At 41.4% G+C, this 19307-nt stretch overlaps 1 protein-coding gene and 1 pseudogene across 1 annotated transcript in view; one reads left to right on the forward strand and one right to left on the reverse strand.

Moving 5' to 3' along the window:
- Positions 1-19307, forward strand: part of ADGRG4 (adhesion G protein-coupled receptor G4) — an 85937-nt gene that overhangs the window by 49282 nt on the left and 17348 nt on the right. The window contains exons 12-16 of the mRNA XM_041740084.1: positions 4432-4566; positions 9580-9699; positions 13648-13693; positions 15243-15346; positions 17468-17589. Coding sequence (XP_041596018.1) covers positions 4432-4566; positions 9580-9699; positions 13648-13693; positions 15243-15346; positions 17468-17589 — 527 coding nt within the window. The remainder of the gene's footprint in view (positions 1-4431; positions 4567-9579; positions 9700-13647; positions 13694-15242; positions 15347-17467; positions 17590-19307) is intronic.
- Positions 12092-12804, reverse strand: LOC121483044 (annotated as a pseudogene).

Here is a 19307-nt window from a genome sequence, read left to right on the forward strand (position 1 = left end):
AGAAGCTTGATAGGGTTCACTAGGAAACTCTCTGGGTCTGGAATTTCTTTGTGGGAAGTATTTTGATAGCAAACCCAATTAATTTAATGGATGTAGAGCCATTCAGGTGTTCTGATTCATCTTGTGTCTGTTTTGGTAATTATATTTTTCTAATGCTTTATTTGATCTAACTTGCCAAGCTCGTTGACAATAGTTGTTCATAATATTTCCTAATTATTTCTTAATGTCTATAGGATTTATAGGGGTGGTCAGCAAAGGGTTTCTGTAAAAGGTCGTAAGTATTTCAGGCTTTGTATGTCACAGGTGGTTTCTGTCTGGTGAACGTTTTTTTTTTTAAAGCTTCTATTTATTTATTCACTAGAGACACACAACACACACACAGAGGCAGAGACACAGGCAGAGGGAGAAGCAGGCTCCATGCGGGGACTCAATCCCGGGTCTCCAGGAACACGCTCTGGGCTCAAGGTGGCACCAAACCACTTAGCCACCCAGGCTGCCCGGTTTCTTCATATTTAAAGTGCACTTCTTGGGGCAGCCTGGGTGGCTCAGCAGTTTAGCGCGGCCCTTCAGCCCAGGGTGTGATCCTGGAGACCCCGGTTTGAGTCCCACGTCGGGCTCCCTGCATGGAGCCTGCTTCTACCTCTGCCTCTCTCTCTCTCTCTCTCTCTCTCTCTCTGTATCTCTCATGAATAAATAAATAAAATCTTTAAAAAAAATAAAGTGCACTTCTTATAGATAGCATAGAGTTTGTGTTTCACTTTTTTATCCATCCTGAAAATCTCTGCCTTTGAATTGGAGTATATAAGTTCTTTAACATTTAATGTAATTTTTGATCTGGTTGGATTTAGGACTACCATTTTATTTTATTTTCTACCTGTCCTTCTGGTTTTTGTTCCTCTTTCCCTGATGACTTTTGGTTTATTTTAATATTTGTTACAATTGAATTTTGATTTTTATTGACTCTTTGATTTTATCTATTTGCATTATTTTCTTGATGGTTTTTGCTCTAGAGATTGTAGATGCACAATTTGCATCCTCTAATATTTTTGCAGTCTACTTAGAAGCAACATTGCATCAATTCATGTAAAACACAGAAACTTTGGCCATACATATCCATTCACACCCTCTATATTTTATGTTATAGTTGTCATATATATTATATCTAAGTTTAGAAACACCATAAGATGATGTTATCATTATTATTTTAAGGAGCCTTATGAAATTGAAAGAAAAAGCTTATCTTTTATATTTATGTAGGTATTTATAATTTTTAATGATCTTCATTCTTATTTAAAGGTCAGAGTTCCATCTGGTAATATTTCCCTTCAACCTGAAGAGATATACTTAGCATTTCTCGTAGTACAGGTCTGATGGTGATGAATTTTCTTAGTTTTCATTTATCTGAGAATATCTTTCTTTTTCATTTTTAAAAGGTTTATTTACTTATTTTAGAAAGAGAGAGAGAGAGAGGGAGAGAGCACAAGAAGGGGGAAGGGCAAAGGGAGAGGGAGATGCAGATTCCCCACAGAGCATGGAGCCTCCTGCAGGGCTCAGTCCCACCACCCTGAGATCATGACCTGAGCCAAAATCAAGAGTCAGATGCTTAACTGAGTCATCCAGGCGCTCCTCTCTGATTGCTTTCAATCTTTTCTTTGTTTCTTTGCAGTTTGGTATTATGCGTGTAGGTGTGTTTTTCTTTGCATTTATCCTGCTTGAGGTTTGTGAGATTCTTGAATCGGTAAATTTACATCCTTTATCAAATTTGGGGAAATTTCCATCATTATTTCTTTAAATATTACTTCTTTACCATTCTTTCTCTCTTCTCCTTTTGGGACCCTGATTACATGCATATAAGATTTTTGGATGTTGCCCCACAGGTCCCTGGGACTATGTTCATGCTTTTAATCATTTTACTATTTCTTTTGCTGATAGTATAACATCTATTGATTTCTCTTCAAGTCCACTGACATCTGTCATCTTCACGTTACACTTGGACCCATTCAGTGAAACTAAAACTTTTTGATACTGTATTTTTGGTTCTAGAATTTCCATTTTGTCCTTTTTTGCTTGCTTCTCTGCTGTTATTTCCTCTTTTGACATTAATTGCAAGCATATTTTCTTTTAAATACCTGAGCATGGTTCCACTAGCTGCTTAAAAATCCTTGTATGCAGATTCCAACATCTGGGTCATGGATCTGGATATTGTGAAGGTTATGTTGTGGGGATTCTGGATTCTACTATTTTCTTCAGAAAACTATTGGCTTTTGTTACACCAGGCAAATGACTCTGTTGGAATTGGACTGTAGATTCCATCTCTTGGATGGTAGCTTAAAGCTCAGTTAAGTTCCTTTATCCTTAGTTGGAGTCTGTCCTGTACATTGGTGGTTCAGAGGCCAGGCAGATTTTCTTTTCTTTTCTTTTCTTTTTAATGTTTTATTTATTTATTCATGAGTGACAGAGAGAGGCAGAGACACAGGCCGAGGGAGAAGCAGGCCCCATGCAGGGAGCCCGATGTGGGACTCGATCCCAGGTCTCCAGGATCACGCCCTGGGCTGAAGGCAGCGCTAAACTGCTGAGCCACCCAGGCTGCCAGGCAGATTTTCTACTAAGAATTTTGGCTCCTCCTGATGGGACATCTGGGTGGCTCAGTCGGTTAAGCATCGACTTTAGCTCAGGTCATGATTCCCAGATCTTGGGATGGAGCACATTCTCTCTCAAATAAATTAATTTTAAAAAAAGAAAAAATTTTGGCTCCTCCTCTCCAGCTTTCTCCTTTCCACAATTTCCTGTCCACCTCCCTCCAGCCCCACCGTCACTGCCCTGACTTTCTAGTAACATGCTGTGGTTACCCTGACCTTTGTTTTATGGTTATTTATGCCACTAAGACTACAGGTTTTCTATCAGAGTTTTCAGTGTTCTTCACAACATTAGTTTCACCTTGCCATCAGGTTAAGAGTTGTAAAAACAGGTAACTCACCTTGTAATGTTATCTTTTTCCAAGTGTCTAGTCTTATCCAGAATTGGCCTGCTTTTGTTCATTTTCTAATGCTTTTGAGTTGTGGTTATTTTCTGTAGTTGTTATAGGTAGGAGAGTCAAGTCCATTCGGAGCTACTCAGTCATGCTGGAGGCAGATGTTGGGTTCCCATTGTAGTTTGGTTACATGTGGGGTTTTCTATTATAGACTTTGGGGAAGAAGCAAGTCAACCAACCCCAATCATGTTCTCAGTACCGAACTGCTTGCACGTTGAATCTAAATCATAACTTCTCCATGGTACTTCATTGCCTTAGCAGAGTTTATTTGTGCTGGCAGAAGAGCCATATGGCTTTGGGATTCACAAATAATTTTTAGAAATATTATAAACTCTCATCTCCTCTACCTCTACAGCTAGCTAGATAGTTCCTTGATAGGCCACATGGATAATGGGGAAAATGGAGGCCCAACTGACATATATCTTTGTTCAACTACATCCCAGCTGTGTGACCCTAGACAAGTCACTTAACCTCTCTGAGCCACCATTTCCTGATATCATAATGCAACATACATTTCAGAGCTAATAGAGGGATTAAATGAGTGAATACATGTAAGGGTGCCCATATACCCTGAGAGAGTTCAGGTCCCAGTTTAAAGGTCCCCATTCACTTTCAAAAATGTTCTAGTGCTTATAAAATACTATTCTCAATCAAATCAACAAATTTTCCTACTAGTGAGCCTCTAACAGAATTCCTAAGGCCTTACTGCCTTGTTTCCTGCCTTACTTTTCTTTTTTTTAAACGATTTTATTTATTCATGAGAGACACAGAGAGAGGCAGAGACATAGGCAGAGAGAAAAGCAGCTTCTCTGTGGGGAGCCTGATATAGGACTCAATCCCAGGACTCTGGGATCATGCTCTGAGCCAAAGGCAGATACTCAACTGCTGAGCCACCCAGGCATCCCACCCTGCCTTACTTTTCAACAAAAGCATTGCCCCATAAAATATGGGCCAATGCCTAATGCTATTGTATTGGTTTTTTGTTCCTTTTCTTTCCTCTCAGAGGTGTATGGGTGAAGGAGGACTGCTTTCAAAGACTGGCCTTTATTTCTGAGAATCATGGCAAATCATGTGACTTGTCATTTCCCTTTCCACCTCTATGCATACCCAGAAGGAGAGAAGTCAGGGATAAGTTTGGGAAGAAAAAGGAATGTGTGTGTGTGTGTGTGTGTGTGTGTGTGCACGTGCACCCTGGTCACATCTTGTCTTATGATCTGAGTGAGGATGTACCTGTGTGTGTGTACATAAAAGGTGTGGCATACCTTGTGGAACTACTTCCCAGCCTTCAGCTTTCCAGCGTGATGCTCCGGGGTTGTAGCTGGGGCTGCGGTGGGAGGTAGGGAGGGCTCCAGGCTCATGGGTGATTATTCCAGTTACCATTTCCTGGCTTGCCTTGGCAGATTTACCTTGGTGAAGTCCCTCCGGGAAGGGCTTTGGCTTCCATCTATCTGCCTCAATCACTGAGGGAGAGAATTCCTCTTAGCAGCTTGCAGACCATCTTGTTTAATTTTTTTGGCCAAACTTCACTGTTTAAGGTAAGTTCTTGCCTCTGGTGACTGCCATGAGCTGACATATTATGACTCATTGTAATTATGAGCTCTTGCTATTTTCATGATGTTCTGTTTATTTTAGAATATGCTCTCTGATTTATTCTGCAAGTCTCCTGGCACAACCCCTGGCCCTCAACATGATTCAACGTCTTCTTTAATGATGTTCTGCAGTTTTTAATTTTCACAGCTTCTCAGCTTTGCAAGGGACCTTAAAGATCATGTGGTGACCAAATAGAGGCCTTAAGATGTTTTAAAACCAGAAAAGGACAGCACGTTCTCCTGATGAATGTTGTTTCAACTTCTTGGTGCTTTCCTCCTGAATCTTCCCTGGCTCCTCCAAGCCGTCATCCCCCCTCTTTTGTGCCAATTCATTTGAAGCTGAGTGGTGTCCAGTAGGACACTTGACCTCCAGCATTTGTTGCTCCTTCCCACCATTTCCACAGAACCTTCTCCAAGGCCTCTGGTCCTCACCCGTTGTTAAAACAAAGAGGGAGTATGATATGGTGGCTATAAGCATGGATTCTGGGGCCAGACTGGCTGAATTTAAAGCTGGCTATGTCATAGTCTACCTGTGTGACCTTGGGCAGGTTACTCAGCCTCTATGGGCCTTCATTTCCTCCTATGTAGAATAGGTTAATAGTAGTACCTCACTGGGCTGTTGACGAATGAAAGGAGTTAATACATATAAAGTGCTTAGAACATTGCCTAGCATGTAATAAGCACCAGGTAGCTGTTTGCATTGCTATTATTATTTGCCTATTTGGAGGCTCTGCCTAATAAAATATTCATTTATTCGGCCCACTCTGTCCCATCTAGCTGTGGGGAAGACAGCAGTCAGAGCTAGCATGAAATGGTCGATGATCACTATTAATCGTTAAGGTTCACACTTTATTATCTCATTTACTTATGAGAAACCTTGACTCAGAGAGTTCTGTGGTCTGAATGTCTGTGTCCCTCAGAATTCATGCATTGACACCCTAATGCTCAAGATGATGGTATTAGGAGGTGGAGGCTTTGGGAGGAGATAGATCATGGGAGTGGAGCCGTCATAATGGGATGAGTGCCCTTATGCAAGAGGCCCCAGACAGCTTGCTTGACTTTTCCTCCATGTGAGGACACAGCAAGAAGATGCCATCTATGAATCAGAAAGCAAACCTTCACCAGAACCTGACCATGTAGGCACCCTCATCTTGGACTTCCAACCCTCAGAGCTGTGACAAATTTCTTTTTTTTTTTTTAATTCTTTATTTACTTATGATAGTCACACACACAGAGAGAGAGAGAGAGAGAGAGAGAGAGAGAGAGAGAGAGGCAGAAACACAGGCAGAGGGAGAAGCAGGCTCCATGCACCGGAAGCCCGACATGGGACTCGATCCCGGGTCTCCAGGATCGCGTCCTGGGCCAAAGGCAGGCGCCAAACTGCTGCGCCACCCAGGGATCCCCCACAAATTTCTGTTACTCATAAGCCACTCAAGCTGATTTTTTGTTCTAACAGCTCGAGTGAACTAAGACAAAGAAGCTAAGTGATTTTGCTCAATGTTATACAGCTAGGAAGTGGCATAACTAGTAATCAAATCAAGGCTGTCTGACTCCATAGTTCAAGTATTTAAGAGGTCCATACATTAACAGCTATGTGTGTTTTCATTTTCTAGAGAGGCTATCCAAAGGAAGGAATTTATAATGGTCAAATATTCAGAGTTATTGCAGGGAGATTGCAAAGGGCCAACTTAAATATGCCACACACCACCTCAAATATAATACATTGTTTCCAGTTATATCTGTAGGATGTTTTTTTTTTCTCCTGGAGTTCCCTAGTGGTTCCCCTTTCTATGTACATTATATTTGTTCCTGTGGGTTTAGCTTAAATCCCACCCAGAAAGCCTGCCTGGAGTTCATGAGCCCCTGCTTTCATCCCCACCCCCTGCTTGCATTCTTGTCTTACATTTCCACCTAGTTTCTAGTCTGGTTTCCCTAAGTAGATTGTGGTGGATGTCATGGGTCAGGCATGTTTTATTTTCATGGCACAGGTACCTGACGTGTTTTCAGTAGATACATATTTATTAAGCCTTGTTCTTAAGTGAAAATAAATTGGTTATAACTGGGACAAGACAGTTAGTGAACAAAAATTTTAATAAAAATTAAGAATGTGGTTCATAGCTCTCTGACTCTTTTGGTAAACTTGAAATTTCTCTGTATCATCTGGCATGCCATTATTTTTGTCTTAATTTCTCTCTTTTCTTTAGAAGGCTGTGCTTGTCTCATAGAATAAAAGATAAACTTATTTTGCATAGATTTCACACCTAATAAGTAATTTTTATTCACTAACATCTTCCACTGAAGGGGATTAAAGATCTTTGCCAAAATTAGCCTACGGACGTCATAGTACCGGATAATGGATTAGAAGTAGCCTGCCATCACATTCAGAACGGGAAGGGCCCTTGTAACTCATAGTTACCAGTGAGGATATTGAGACTCAGAAAGGGGAAGGGACTTGCTAGAGGTGACACAATTTATTTATTCAGTCATACAGTTATTATTCAGGCAGCAAATACTTATCAAAATCCTGCTATGTGTCCCATGTGGTGCTGGGTGATGGGGGTATGACAGTGAGCAAGACAGACATAGTGTGGGCCCCTCATGTAACTTACAGTCTGATGGGGGAGAACAGAAACCCACAGATCCTAACTTTGAAGGGCATGACCTGAGCTTGGGTCCTGTGCCACTGGTTGTTGGGGAGGGAATACTTATAAGAGATGCCATCCTCTAACTACCTTTTCCCCTAAGTCCCAAGTCTCACAGCCTTGCTTTCATGCTGCTTCTTCCAACATCTTTTGATCAAAATCTTAACTGCCATCGCAACATATTACTTTAAAAAGTGTTGATAAGGGGCACCTGGCTGGTTTGGTCAGGGGAGTGTGCAACCCTTGATCTCAAGGTTGTGAGTTCCAGCCCCACCTTGGGTGTAGAGATGGCTTAAAAACAAAATCTTTAAGAAAAAGTTGTTGATAAGACACCATTACTGGAAAACGCATACCTCCTCCTCCACCAGTGGCAGTTCTCTAGGAGAAGGACAAAGCATTAAGCAAGTACAACATGGCATAGGGGTTCTGGGAGCATAGACGAGGGCACCCATTCTTGTTTGGGAGGTCAGGAAAGGCCTAGAGAGGTGTCTGCTGAAACCCAAGGTTGAGTAGAAGCTAGGAGATGAAAAGGGGCAAGGATGGAGGAGTGCTTCAGGCAAAGAGAACAGCTTCTCTAAAAGGTCCAGAAGCAAAACAGGTAAGACTTGAGCCTTGAGCCAAAGAGTAGAAGAGTGAGAAATGACATAGCTCCTTTTTCTGCATGGCCGCCATTTTGTAAGAAAACCAGAAGACAGATTAAGTCCTGGGTGGCTGTGTGTTTCCCCTCTTTTGGCATTTCCACTCCAGAAAACTGTTATTTCTTAGACTAAGTTGAAAGGGTTGTTAGATATCACCTGGTCCACTTTTCTTCCCGTTGTCAGTGTACCAGAGAGAGGAAGAGACTTTCAAGGAACAAGAGGGCTTGGGCTAGCACTTGGTCTTTTGATGGTCAGCCAGGGCCCTTGCCACCATATTGTGTTGTAGATCCACCTCTGCATGAGGCTACCACAGGGAAAATGCTCTGGGGAGGCAGTATTGAACAAACAGGCTGGTTTTGGATGAACAGAGCTGGTCAGGAACAGGAAGTAAGTAGCCTCCTAACGGAACCCCAGGCTGTGTTCACAATTACCCAGTTCTCAGTGGCTTTAGGACTCAGGAATATGGGTACTTGGCATCTCCTGAAAGTGGCCCGGCAGGCTCTCCAAAGGACATCATCTGGGCTCACCTCATCTAGGCTTTCTTGGCAAGTCCTCAGAGGACTTTCTTCCCATCCCTCCTGTCTTCACCTATTGCCTCTTCATGTGTGCCCCAGCAGAGGCAGTCTCCCAGCTGCCTCGCACCCCCTGGGGCCTTGGCCTATGGCACTTTGGCCCTGTGAATTAGCAAGGTCCACATCCCAACAGCCACATTCTACTTGATCTCCTTTGAATCAACATTTATTAGGCATCCCTGCCCCATCATGCACTAGCTGTTTGATCTTGGTCCAAGCCTTCCAGCCTCCCCGACCCTTGGTTTATCCGGAAAATGTCTATATTGTTTCAGTGAGGACTGAAGATAGTGCATGTGGAAAGCATTTAACAATGTAACTGGCTCATTTTGGGTGTAAGACAAAATATGTGCAGTATGTCAGGCCATGCAGGGGACATGAGGCCACAAATGCCTCTGCTCTGACCTGAGAATTCATGGTCCCCTAGGGAGGAGATGATGGTCCTCAGGAGCCTATTTCAAGCTGGACGTTTATCAACCTGCTTCCACCCTCAGGGACGATGAAATGGGGTGGCTTAGAACTAACCCACGATGAATTTATGTTTCTTATGAGGAGGGGCCTCTTACAAGTAAGTAAGGATGGTTTGAGGTTAGACTCAAACTAAGGTAAATTGTGAAATGTCAGGGTTCAGGGTTAGGAAAGTAGGGGATAGTTTTACTTTGTTGTAGTGTGCTCCTGAGTAGCAAGTGACGACCAAGTTGTAGCAACAAAGCCAGTGCTTGCTGGGTACATATTTGGTTGTAGGGCTGGGATTAGTGCATTGTTCTAGCTTGGTAGAATTGAGACCTTATGTGAAGACAGGAGGTGAACCAAATGGCTTCCAAAAACAACTTCTCAGGGGCTCCTGGCTGGCTCAGTCAGTAGAGCATGCAACCCCTGATCTCAGGGTCATGAGTTTGAGCCCCGCGCTGGGTGTGAAGTTTACTTAAAAAGAAATGAAATCTTAAAAATAAATAAATAAATACAAATAACATTTCTTCTCAGCTTGTGATTTGATTTTCCATATTTCTGTACTTCCTGCCATGCGTTAGTAATTCTGAACTGATTATTGACATGCAAGAAATTGGAAATTTAGGATTTGAACTCCTCTTCCTTATGTTTCATCCACAGACCAGAAATGCCACAAAAGCATTAAGCACCTTCGTTGTGAGTGCCAGCATTTCAGATACGTCCATTCAAAACTTGGCTGAGCCGGTGGTAATCACTCTGCAGCATGTTGAAGGAAACCAGGTAACATACCCATTTTCATCTCAGAACAGGAGGGCCTCTGAACTCCTCCTTGAACTTCCTGTTAAAGATAAGGGGCTAGTTAACAGATGTGATTCAAAGACTTGAAGAAGATTGTCCCATTCTAGGCAGTAGAGGTGTATTGTAGTTGAGGCCTTCTAGAAATAATGCCATTGCTTCAAGGGGTAACTAATGGTGGGCTTCTAGCACTGTGACAGATTGGCAGAGGTGTGACTAGGGCAGGTGGATCTTTTGGTTGTCCCATCACACTAAGTGATATTTAAATTCCATTTGTTTTTGAGTGAGGCAAACAATTTAAAATAATTGAACATTTTGATCCTTTTGAATTGCCACAAAGAACATTAAAATACGTATTAATTACCACCAAAGAATTAAAACCATAGTCATATGGCATAACATACGGTATATATTACTAAATGATCAAATTTAGCTGTAATATAAGAATGAACTACTATTCCATTCTTTGATGTTAATGTATGTCCAGTGTGAAGTCTTAATAGCTTCCTTCATTCCCAATATAAAAGACCATATGGTACAGCATATTTTTCACAGGTCTTAATTCTAGGAGGGAAGAAGGAAGAGTGCAAGAGGGATATAAGAAAAAACATGTTAGAAAATGAATGAAACATGTTAGATGGCTAAGATCTCTCAGTTCCAGCAAGGGCCTTGGCTTTCCAACAACCAATTTCTCATGCTTCCAGTTCCCTGGAGGTTGTAGGAGCTGGTGAGGCCCCAGGAATGCTCACTAGGCCTAGTGAGCAAGCAGCTCAACTTTGCATCCATAAGGCCAGATCTCAGCTGTGAGCCCCAAATACCAAAGTTCTGCAAAGAACACCTGCCTACATTGGACCTGCATGGACCATCCACAGCCTCCTTCTGGGCTTTACACCAGGAGGGCGTGGCAAATTCCAATGTTGCCAAATATGTGTGTGTGTGTGTGTGTGTGTGTGTGTGTACACATTTAGTTTTATTGTAACAAAGCAACTTGTACACCTTTTTAAAAAGATTCCATTTATTTGACAGAGAGAAAGCAAGAGAGCACAGGCAGGGCGGGGGGCAGAGGGAAAAGGATAAGCAGGTTCCTCACTGAGCAGGGACCTGATGCAGGACTCTAGGACCCTGGGATCATGACCTGAGCCACCTGGGCACCCCAACGTGTATACTTTTAACATTTAAAACAGCATCAAGTGGACCTGGGTGGTTCAAGTCGTTTAAGCATTTGCCTTCGGCTCAGGTCATGGTCTCAGGGTCCTGGGTTCGAGCCCCACCTTGGGGTCCCTGCTCAAGGGGGAGTCTGCTTCTCCCTCTGCCTCTGCCCCTCTCCCTGTTCATGCTCTCTCTCTCAAATAAATAAATAAAATCTTAAAAACAAACACACACACAAACCCTGAGCATCATCTTTCCTTTCCAGTGAAACAAAATTTAAGAATAAATAGGAACAAAGTTACAATAGAGAATGTCAATTCCAAATATGATTGCACAGGTACTGCTGATTCTCCCATCAAGTGGCAGGGCTCAAATCACCATTAGGAGAGAATTTTATTTTAAAAGTGTCTTCTTAAACTGCAAGGATGTCCATTAAACATCACAATTAAACATGCCAAAAGAGAAGCCATGTTGTCAAAATGCCCACTTGACCCACCCAAACATCTCAAACCCACCCTTTGCTGACCTTCTATAACCCCATTTTTAAAAAATATTTTATTTATTTATTCATGAGAGACACAGAGATAGAGGCAGAGACATAGGCAGAGGGGGAAGCAGGCTCCACATGAGGAGCCTGATTCAAGACTTGATCCCAGGACCCCGGGATCATGACCTGAGCCAAAGGCAGATGCTCAACCACTGAGCCACCCAAGAGCCCCCCAGAACCCCATTTTTAAGTTTTTTTCTTTTCCTTAACCAAGAGAAAGTAGACAGATGCATGTTGGTTAGTGCTAACTGTCCATATTCACATAGAGATGCAGTGTAATCTCTGAGCCTGATATCCAGAGAAAGGAGAAAAACTAGAACTCTATGCACTACTGCACAGGGGCCTTGCACCCTTCAGCTTTCAGCAGAGCTAAGGGAGCAGAAGGGTTCCTTCCCCCCGACCCCCACAGAGTACAGTGGTGTTGATTCCAGAAAGTTCTTGTTGAGACAGGAAGGAATAAAAATGAATTTGGAACAGAAAGGGTAGAGATTCTTTTCCCACTGCATCCTGCTCTGGACATTTCCCCCCAAAATAAGTTGAGAACCATGGTGTAGAGGGAGAGAAAAGAGACTTGAGAAAACAGAGTGAATGAGCACAAGAAGAGGGGAGAAAAAGACTGCAACTTGCTGCCAAGGACTGTAGAACATTTAAAAAGGAAGTTTGAAATCCATTGGTGTTCCATTACTCAGCTTCTCCTTCCTCTTCAGTATCTTTCGATCCTTTTTCATTATCATCTTCTTCTCCTTCCCCCCTTCATCGTCTATATGGGGAACCAAGTGGTAGGGTCAGGGATTTGGCCAAATAACATCTTTGATGACCTCTGCTGGTTCATTTGCACCTGCATCAGAATGGTCAGGAAACCAGGTGAAGAAGCTCTCTGGTTCCTCCTGCTGTCTCTTCCTGCTGGCTCCATTCTGCATTTGCCTTGAATGTTTCAGCAAATCCTTTCTGGATTTCCATTTGATTTCACTGGGTTTGGAAGATGAATCACCACTCTTGTTCGGATGAAATTCTTTGGAGAGAACTTTATTTTTGAAGTACGGGTTTTCATCAAAATAAAAATCTATTCTGTAACCTGAGTTAATAGCTTCAAATTCTGTTTCTTCAACTCTTGCCAAAGAACACAGCGTCTCTTCATCCTCCTCCCCAAGCAGTGCAGACACTTGTGGATGGTTGACAAGTGTTGTTACCCCAAAATCTGGGATTTGGGCCATCAGTTCTGACCTCTTCTGAAAAAAAAAATGGTTGGTGGAGTGTGTTGCATTTCTGTTCTACTTTCAAAATCTCCTCACTGACTTGTTCATTAAGTCTATTTCATTTTGTGCTTCATTCATATGTTCAATCACTTCTTGCTGCTCTTTTCCTCCCTTCAGCAAGAGCTGAGAGGTCAACATCTCTCCGGCTTAGAGGCAGGAGGCAGACTCTGTTTCTTTGAGTCAGAAGTGAAGATGGACATTTGGGGGCCATGCTGTGAGGAAAATCCACAGAAGGGAAGATGTACTTCTGGAAGAAGCTCCAATTACTTTGATGTTACCAAATATTTAATTAATTAATTAATTAATTAATTAATTTTTAAGATTTTATTTATTTATTTGAGAGAGAGAGACAGTATGAGCATGAAGGAGGGTGGGAGGGGGGTGGAAGGGGCTTAGCGGTTGGGCAGCCCTAGTGGCTTAGCGGTTTGGTGTCACCTTCAGCCCAGGGCATGATCCTGGAGACCCGGGATCGAGTCTCACATCAGGCTTCCTGCATGGAGCCTGCTTCTCCCTCTGCCTGTGTCTCTGCCTCTCTTTCTCTCTGTGTCTCTCACGAATAAATAAATAAAATCTTTTTTTAAAAAAAAGGAGAGTGGGAGGGAAAGACAGAGGGAGAACCAGACTCCCTGCTGAGCAGGAAGCCTGATGTGGGGCTGGATCCCAGGACTCTGGGAGCATGACTTGGGCCAAAGGCAGACAACCAACTGAGCCACCCCGGTGCCCCTGTTACCAAATATTTTAAAGAACACGTAGCCATGCAGTAACAGGGTGTTTTCTCACTTATAAACCCCAAGTCACTTGAGTTAGTCTTAAAACCAGCTCGCAAATGGTGTGGTGTGTGTGTGTGTGTGTGTGTGTGTGTGTGTGTGTGTGTGTCTGCTGTTTGTAAAAACATTGAGAAGAAAACACTTGTGTGTAGTTGTCATTGTGTGGTCATGGTCACAAGGAGAGGCATTTACCTCTGATTGTTCTTTCCTCTAGAGTTATGATCAAGTACACTGTGCCTTTTGGGATTTTGGGAGTAACGGTAAGTATTTTTCTTAGCAAGCTTTGTGTTCAGTTTTCAATGATACTTTGCCCCTCCCCATTTTCCTAGTACATCTCAAGAATAAGGTAATTTGGAAGACCCAGTGCAGAGTAGCCTTGAGCTGTTTGAAGCAAGTTGAGAAATGAATACCAGGCATTTCATCTATGTTTTCCCATGGAGATTTGCAACATCTACTATCTTTTTCCTTTTTTCCCTCATCTCTTCTAGACTGACTGTGTGATCTTGTTTACTCTCTTAGGGCCCCAAATTTTTTGAGGGGATAAGACTTCCTGGTTAGTCTCAAAGGGCCCTTCCTTCTTGGTTAAGTATGAGTCTTTGGGGACAGCAAGAGAAGAGGTTAGGGACAAGGATTGCTGACTGGGTTCCTCTTAGGTTTGCCTTCTCCATTGGAATATCCAGGGATATTGCCAAATCTCAAAGTATTCCCACCTAGAATCTGTTTTCCCTGAAATGCCAGGAGTGGCTATGTGCCCCTCTGCCTGGGAACTTTTCCCTTTCCAGTATCCTCGAAATTCTGGGAGGAAAAGGAAATTATACTTCTCTTTGACTCCCTGGGATGTAGGACTACTACTCTTTCCCTACAACAGAGAGATAGCATGCCCTTTGCTGGTCTTCTCCAAGTCTCCCAGGATAAGATTACTGTCAAATGATGAGCCTTGTCACTTGACAGCCTCAATAAATTGATTCACCTGCTCATCAATGTCAGTGGCCAGACTTCCCAAGTCACCCTTCGCCCCCACCATCTGTCCATGGATCCAGAACCTCTGGAATCTATGGAGTTATCCTGGGTGGACCAATTTCTACCACATTTATCCACCTGCTTTATGATAACTTCTCTAGTCTAGTGCTACCCTGGAGATTCTATTCTAGATGCGGTCTAAAATCTAAGGTCTACAGGTTACGGGGAGATATGAAAGTTGGTTTTAGAATCCTGAACAAATGCAGGAGAGAGAAACTACGCAAGTGTCAAGTAAACAAGAGACTTTAATTGGCCCTAAGGAGTGACTGACAGACCATGATCTGGCTTGAACTAGTTGTTTCAGATGTTTATTCCAGGGCCACCAAGTGGGTCCAAATGTCAGCCTATATTCCATAGCTTATGTTCTTCAGAAAGTTCTAGATCTACCTGTTCTTATTTGTGCTACTTAAGAAAATAATCCTCACCCTGTCACTTCAGCATGGTGGCAGGACTGTTGTTCATGATTAGAGTCTGTCCTACACTTGATCTTAGCTAAAAGGCTGAGAAGCGATGATTAGAGTCTGTCCTAATCTTAGAAGGAATCTGTAGAATTTCCACATGCAGGAACAGGAAGTGAGAGCTACAGAAAGTATGCCATGCACAAAGTCCCGAAAAAGTCAATTTCGCCTATTAGGCTTAATTTTATTTCAATGTTCAACTATACTTCTATCTTGCTCTCTTAACAAAGCATACTAATTATAACACACGCTCGGAAGGTGCATATAATGAAAAGTTAAACATTTCTGAGAAAAACCAAATTGCTTTAAAATTCCCTTCTGTCTCCTGCAGATGGGCAAGGTGGATGGAATTCATCAGGCTGTAAAGTAAAGGAAACGAATGAAAATCACACAATCTGTCAGTGTGACCACCTCACCCATTTTGGAGTCTTATTGGTAAGTTGTCCCTTAACCACTCCTTGATATAATTTGGGCAAATTTTATTAGATTACAGACCAGACATACATGCATGAACTGTTATGGAAAAGTGGCATGTGAGCAGGAAACAGCTCCTTCTTTGTTCATCCAACGTAGGGCATATTGAAATAAATATTTATTTTTCTCCTTATAAAAGTAATTCTTACTCCTCAAAATTCAAACATTACAGAAAAGGTCCCTATAATCCCCCACCCAAGAGATCACTGTCTTTAACAACTTTATGTAAATTCTTTCACATTCTTTTCCTATATGTATATTAATACATTAATATGTTTTTGTTTTATAAAAATGAAATCAAATTATTCACACTGTTTACCTGTTGCTTTGCACTAACAATGTAATGGGACACCTTTCAGGCAAATACATATCCATCTACTTCAATTTGCAAAATACCTTTATAGAATTCTCTTGTGTGGATTTAACACGATGAATTTAACCAATCCCCTATACGCAGGCATTTTAGTTGTTATTGTTTTTCTCCATTATGAACAATGCTGTAATACACATTTTTTTCATGACTCTTCTAACACTGGGGTAACTATTTCTGTAGGATAAATTAATGGAAGCAGAATTTCTGGGTCAAAGAGTATGGTCATTAAATATTTTAATTGTCAGATTGCAGTGTAGGAAAGATATATTTTTAAAATTCTTGCAGTACTTAACCAAACAAGAGTCAGCTCATCAATTCTCGTATTCAGGCTTAGAGCTTCAGTCATTGTTAGTTAACTCTTCCATCTCTTTAGTGGTCTAGAGCCCTCCCTAACATGAGAAGTTGCTGAGTTTTCCTTCAAAATTGCTCTCAAAGGGGCACCTGGCTGAAGAACACCTGTTCAGTCAGAAGAACACCTGACTCTTGATCTTGGGGTCAGGAGTTCAAGCCCCATGTTGGGCACAAGGTTTACTTAAAAAGAAAGAAAGAGGGATCCCTGGGTGGCGCAGCGGTTTGGCGCCTGTCTTTGGCCCAGGGCGCGATCCTGGAGACCCGGGATCGAATCCCACATCAGGCTCCCGGCGCATGGAGCCTGCTTCTCCCTCTGCCTGTGTCTCTGCCTCTCTCTCTTTCTCTCTGTATGACTATCATAAATTAAAATAAATAAATAAATAAATAAAAAGAAAGAAAGAAAAGAAAGAAAGAAGAAAATGGCTTTCAAATGTGTTACTTCTTTTCTACCCCTCTCCAAGTACTTTCTTAGTAGTCTTGAGTTACCTTAATATATATACTCTATACTGTCATCTGAATGTGTTGTGCACAAGTTGTTTCTCCTACAAATGGTAAGCTTGGCATTGTTGATATTCTGAACCAAATAATTCTTTGTTGTAGGGGACTGTTCTGTGCATTACATGATGTTTAGCAGTATCCCTGGACTCTCTACCCACTAGATGCCGGTAGCACCTTCCCCAGTAGTGACAACCAAAAATGTCTCCAGACAGTACCAATGTCCCAGGGGGAGACATTGCTTCCAGCTGAGAACTACCAGGGTAGACCAGTGCTTCTTAGCCTTTTAGGATTCATGAATCTCTATAATTATCTGAGGAAAGCTATAGACCTTCTCCCCAGAACAATGCACACAAATATTCAAATGATTTTGCATCCCATTTCAGGTCTTTTATGGTCCACAGGTTAAGAAATTTTGGGATTATGTAATCTCTAAGGCCCATTTTGTCTCTTAATTTTATGAAAGTTATTTAAGGCCTAAGGAAAAGGAAAAAAATTTGAGGTTCTGTGAAGTGTTTTAGAATGCTTAGTTCAAATAATGATTCACTCTGCATCCCGAATTCACATCTATTAGTTTGGTTATATTTTAAGTGTGGAACATGTTAATGACAATAAAGCCAAGGACTAAATGTTCTTCTAGTGCTGTTGATGGCTCTCCATGACCTGTACACAGTAAGTTGCACTAGGCATATTCAACAAACAATATACAGTCTTACTGTATATTCATCTGCATAGTCTGGTTTTAAAAGACCTATAGCAGAGATGTTATAAATATCCTGATGACCTCCTATAGTGAGCTCCAGAAGTGTTTTACCATGAATTTGTCTGGCAAATGTATAAAATACCACATTTGCATTTCCTAGGATTTATCCAGGTCTGCAGTGGATGCAGTGAATGAACAGATATTAGTGCTTATAACATACATTGGATGTGGAATCTCCTCCATTTTCCTGGGAGTTGCAATGGTGACATACATAGCTTTTCAGTAAGTTGATGAAGTCTTGCTCTGAGTAGGTTTAATTTGGTTTGATGGATGCTGTTGTCATTGTAACCTGTTAATTTAATAAAATGTTCCTATTCATCACAATAGGAAGAGGTCAAATCCATTAGATTATGAAGTGGACAGATTAAAAAAGAAACAACCAAGGCTCCTCTAAAAAGAGAGAGAGAAAAAGAGACTGTAATTGGATTTTTAAAAAGTGAGAGGGTTGTGGTATGGTAAGATTTCTCTAATGGGATACAAAACACTAACCATAAACGAAAAAGTTGATAAATTAGACTTCATTGAAATCAAAAACTTTTTTCTCCAAAAGACACAATTAAGGTAGTGAAAAGGCAAACCATAAATTGGGAGAAGATAATTTCAATGCATATATGTGACAAAGGACTTTTATGCAGATATACACATACACATACAAATGAAAAAGATAGACAATACAATTAAAATTAGGCAAAGAATTTGAAAGGGATCTCACAAAAGAGGATATTCATGCCTAACCCTAATCCTTACCCAAATGGCAAATAACCATACAATAATGTTTGCAACATCATTACTTATCAGAGAAATGCTAATGAAAACCACAGTTATATGTCTATGCACCTATCAGAATGGCTAAAATAAAAAATATTGCAAAGAACAAGTGCCAACAAGGGTGTGGAACAACTGGAACACTTATACATTGGCGGTGGGAATGTAAAATAGCACAAATGCTTTAGAAATTTCTTTGGCAATACCTATTGAAGGTAGGTACATATCTAGCTATTGATCCAGAAATTTCACTATTAGACTGATACATATCTGGCTATTGACCCAGAAATTTCACTATTAGAGAGAAATGAGTACATGTGTCCACTGAAACATATATACAAGAATATTCACAGCAGGTTCATTCTTAGTGGCTCCAATTTGGGAACAACCGCAATGTATATTAACAGTTGACTGGATGAATAAATTGTGGTATACTCATAAAATGGAATGCTTTGCAGCAGTATAAAAGAATGGACTACTCCTGTACAGTGCAGAACATAACATCTAAATCATATAGACGTAGAATTGAACAAAAAGAAAGTCAGAAAAAGAGGAGAGCATACTGCATCGTACCACTTATACAGAGTTCTAGGTACAGGCCAAACTTAATCTATGAGGACAAAAGCTAGAATATTGGTTACTTCTGTGTGTGTGTTGGCGAGGGGAGGTTATTGAATTAGAAAAAGATTGAAGGGGCCTTCTGGGATTTGAAAATATTCCCACTAGAGAAGATATTTACAAATGACGTATCTGATAAAGGGTTAGTACCCAAGATATATAGAAAACTGGGGCACTGGGCTGGCTCAGTCGATGGAGCACACGACTCTTGATCTCAGGGTCATGAGTTTGAGCCCCAGGTTGGGGGTAGAGATTGCTAAAAAAATAAATAAACTTTTTAAAAGTGTACAATAGTTTAAAAATGCATATAAAAAGGTGATGAAACTCAACACCCCCAAAATCAGATAGTGCAATTAAAAATGGGTAGAAGACATGAACGGACATTTCTCTGAAGAAGATATATAGGTGGCCAACAGATACACAAAAAGATGCTTGGCATCACTCATTGGGGAACTGCAAAGCAAAACTTCAATGAGCTATCACCTCACATCTGTCAGAATGACTAAAATCAAAAACACAAGAAACAAGTAGATCCAGCCCTGAGTCTGCTGAAGGAG

The sequence above is a fragment of the Vulpes lagopus genome, chromosome X (genome assembly GCF_018345385.1).
Source record: "Vulpes lagopus strain Blue_001 chromosome X, ASM1834538v1, whole genome shotgun sequence".
Taxonomy (NCBI): Eukaryota; Metazoa; Chordata; class Mammalia; order Carnivora; family Canidae; genus Vulpes; species Vulpes lagopus.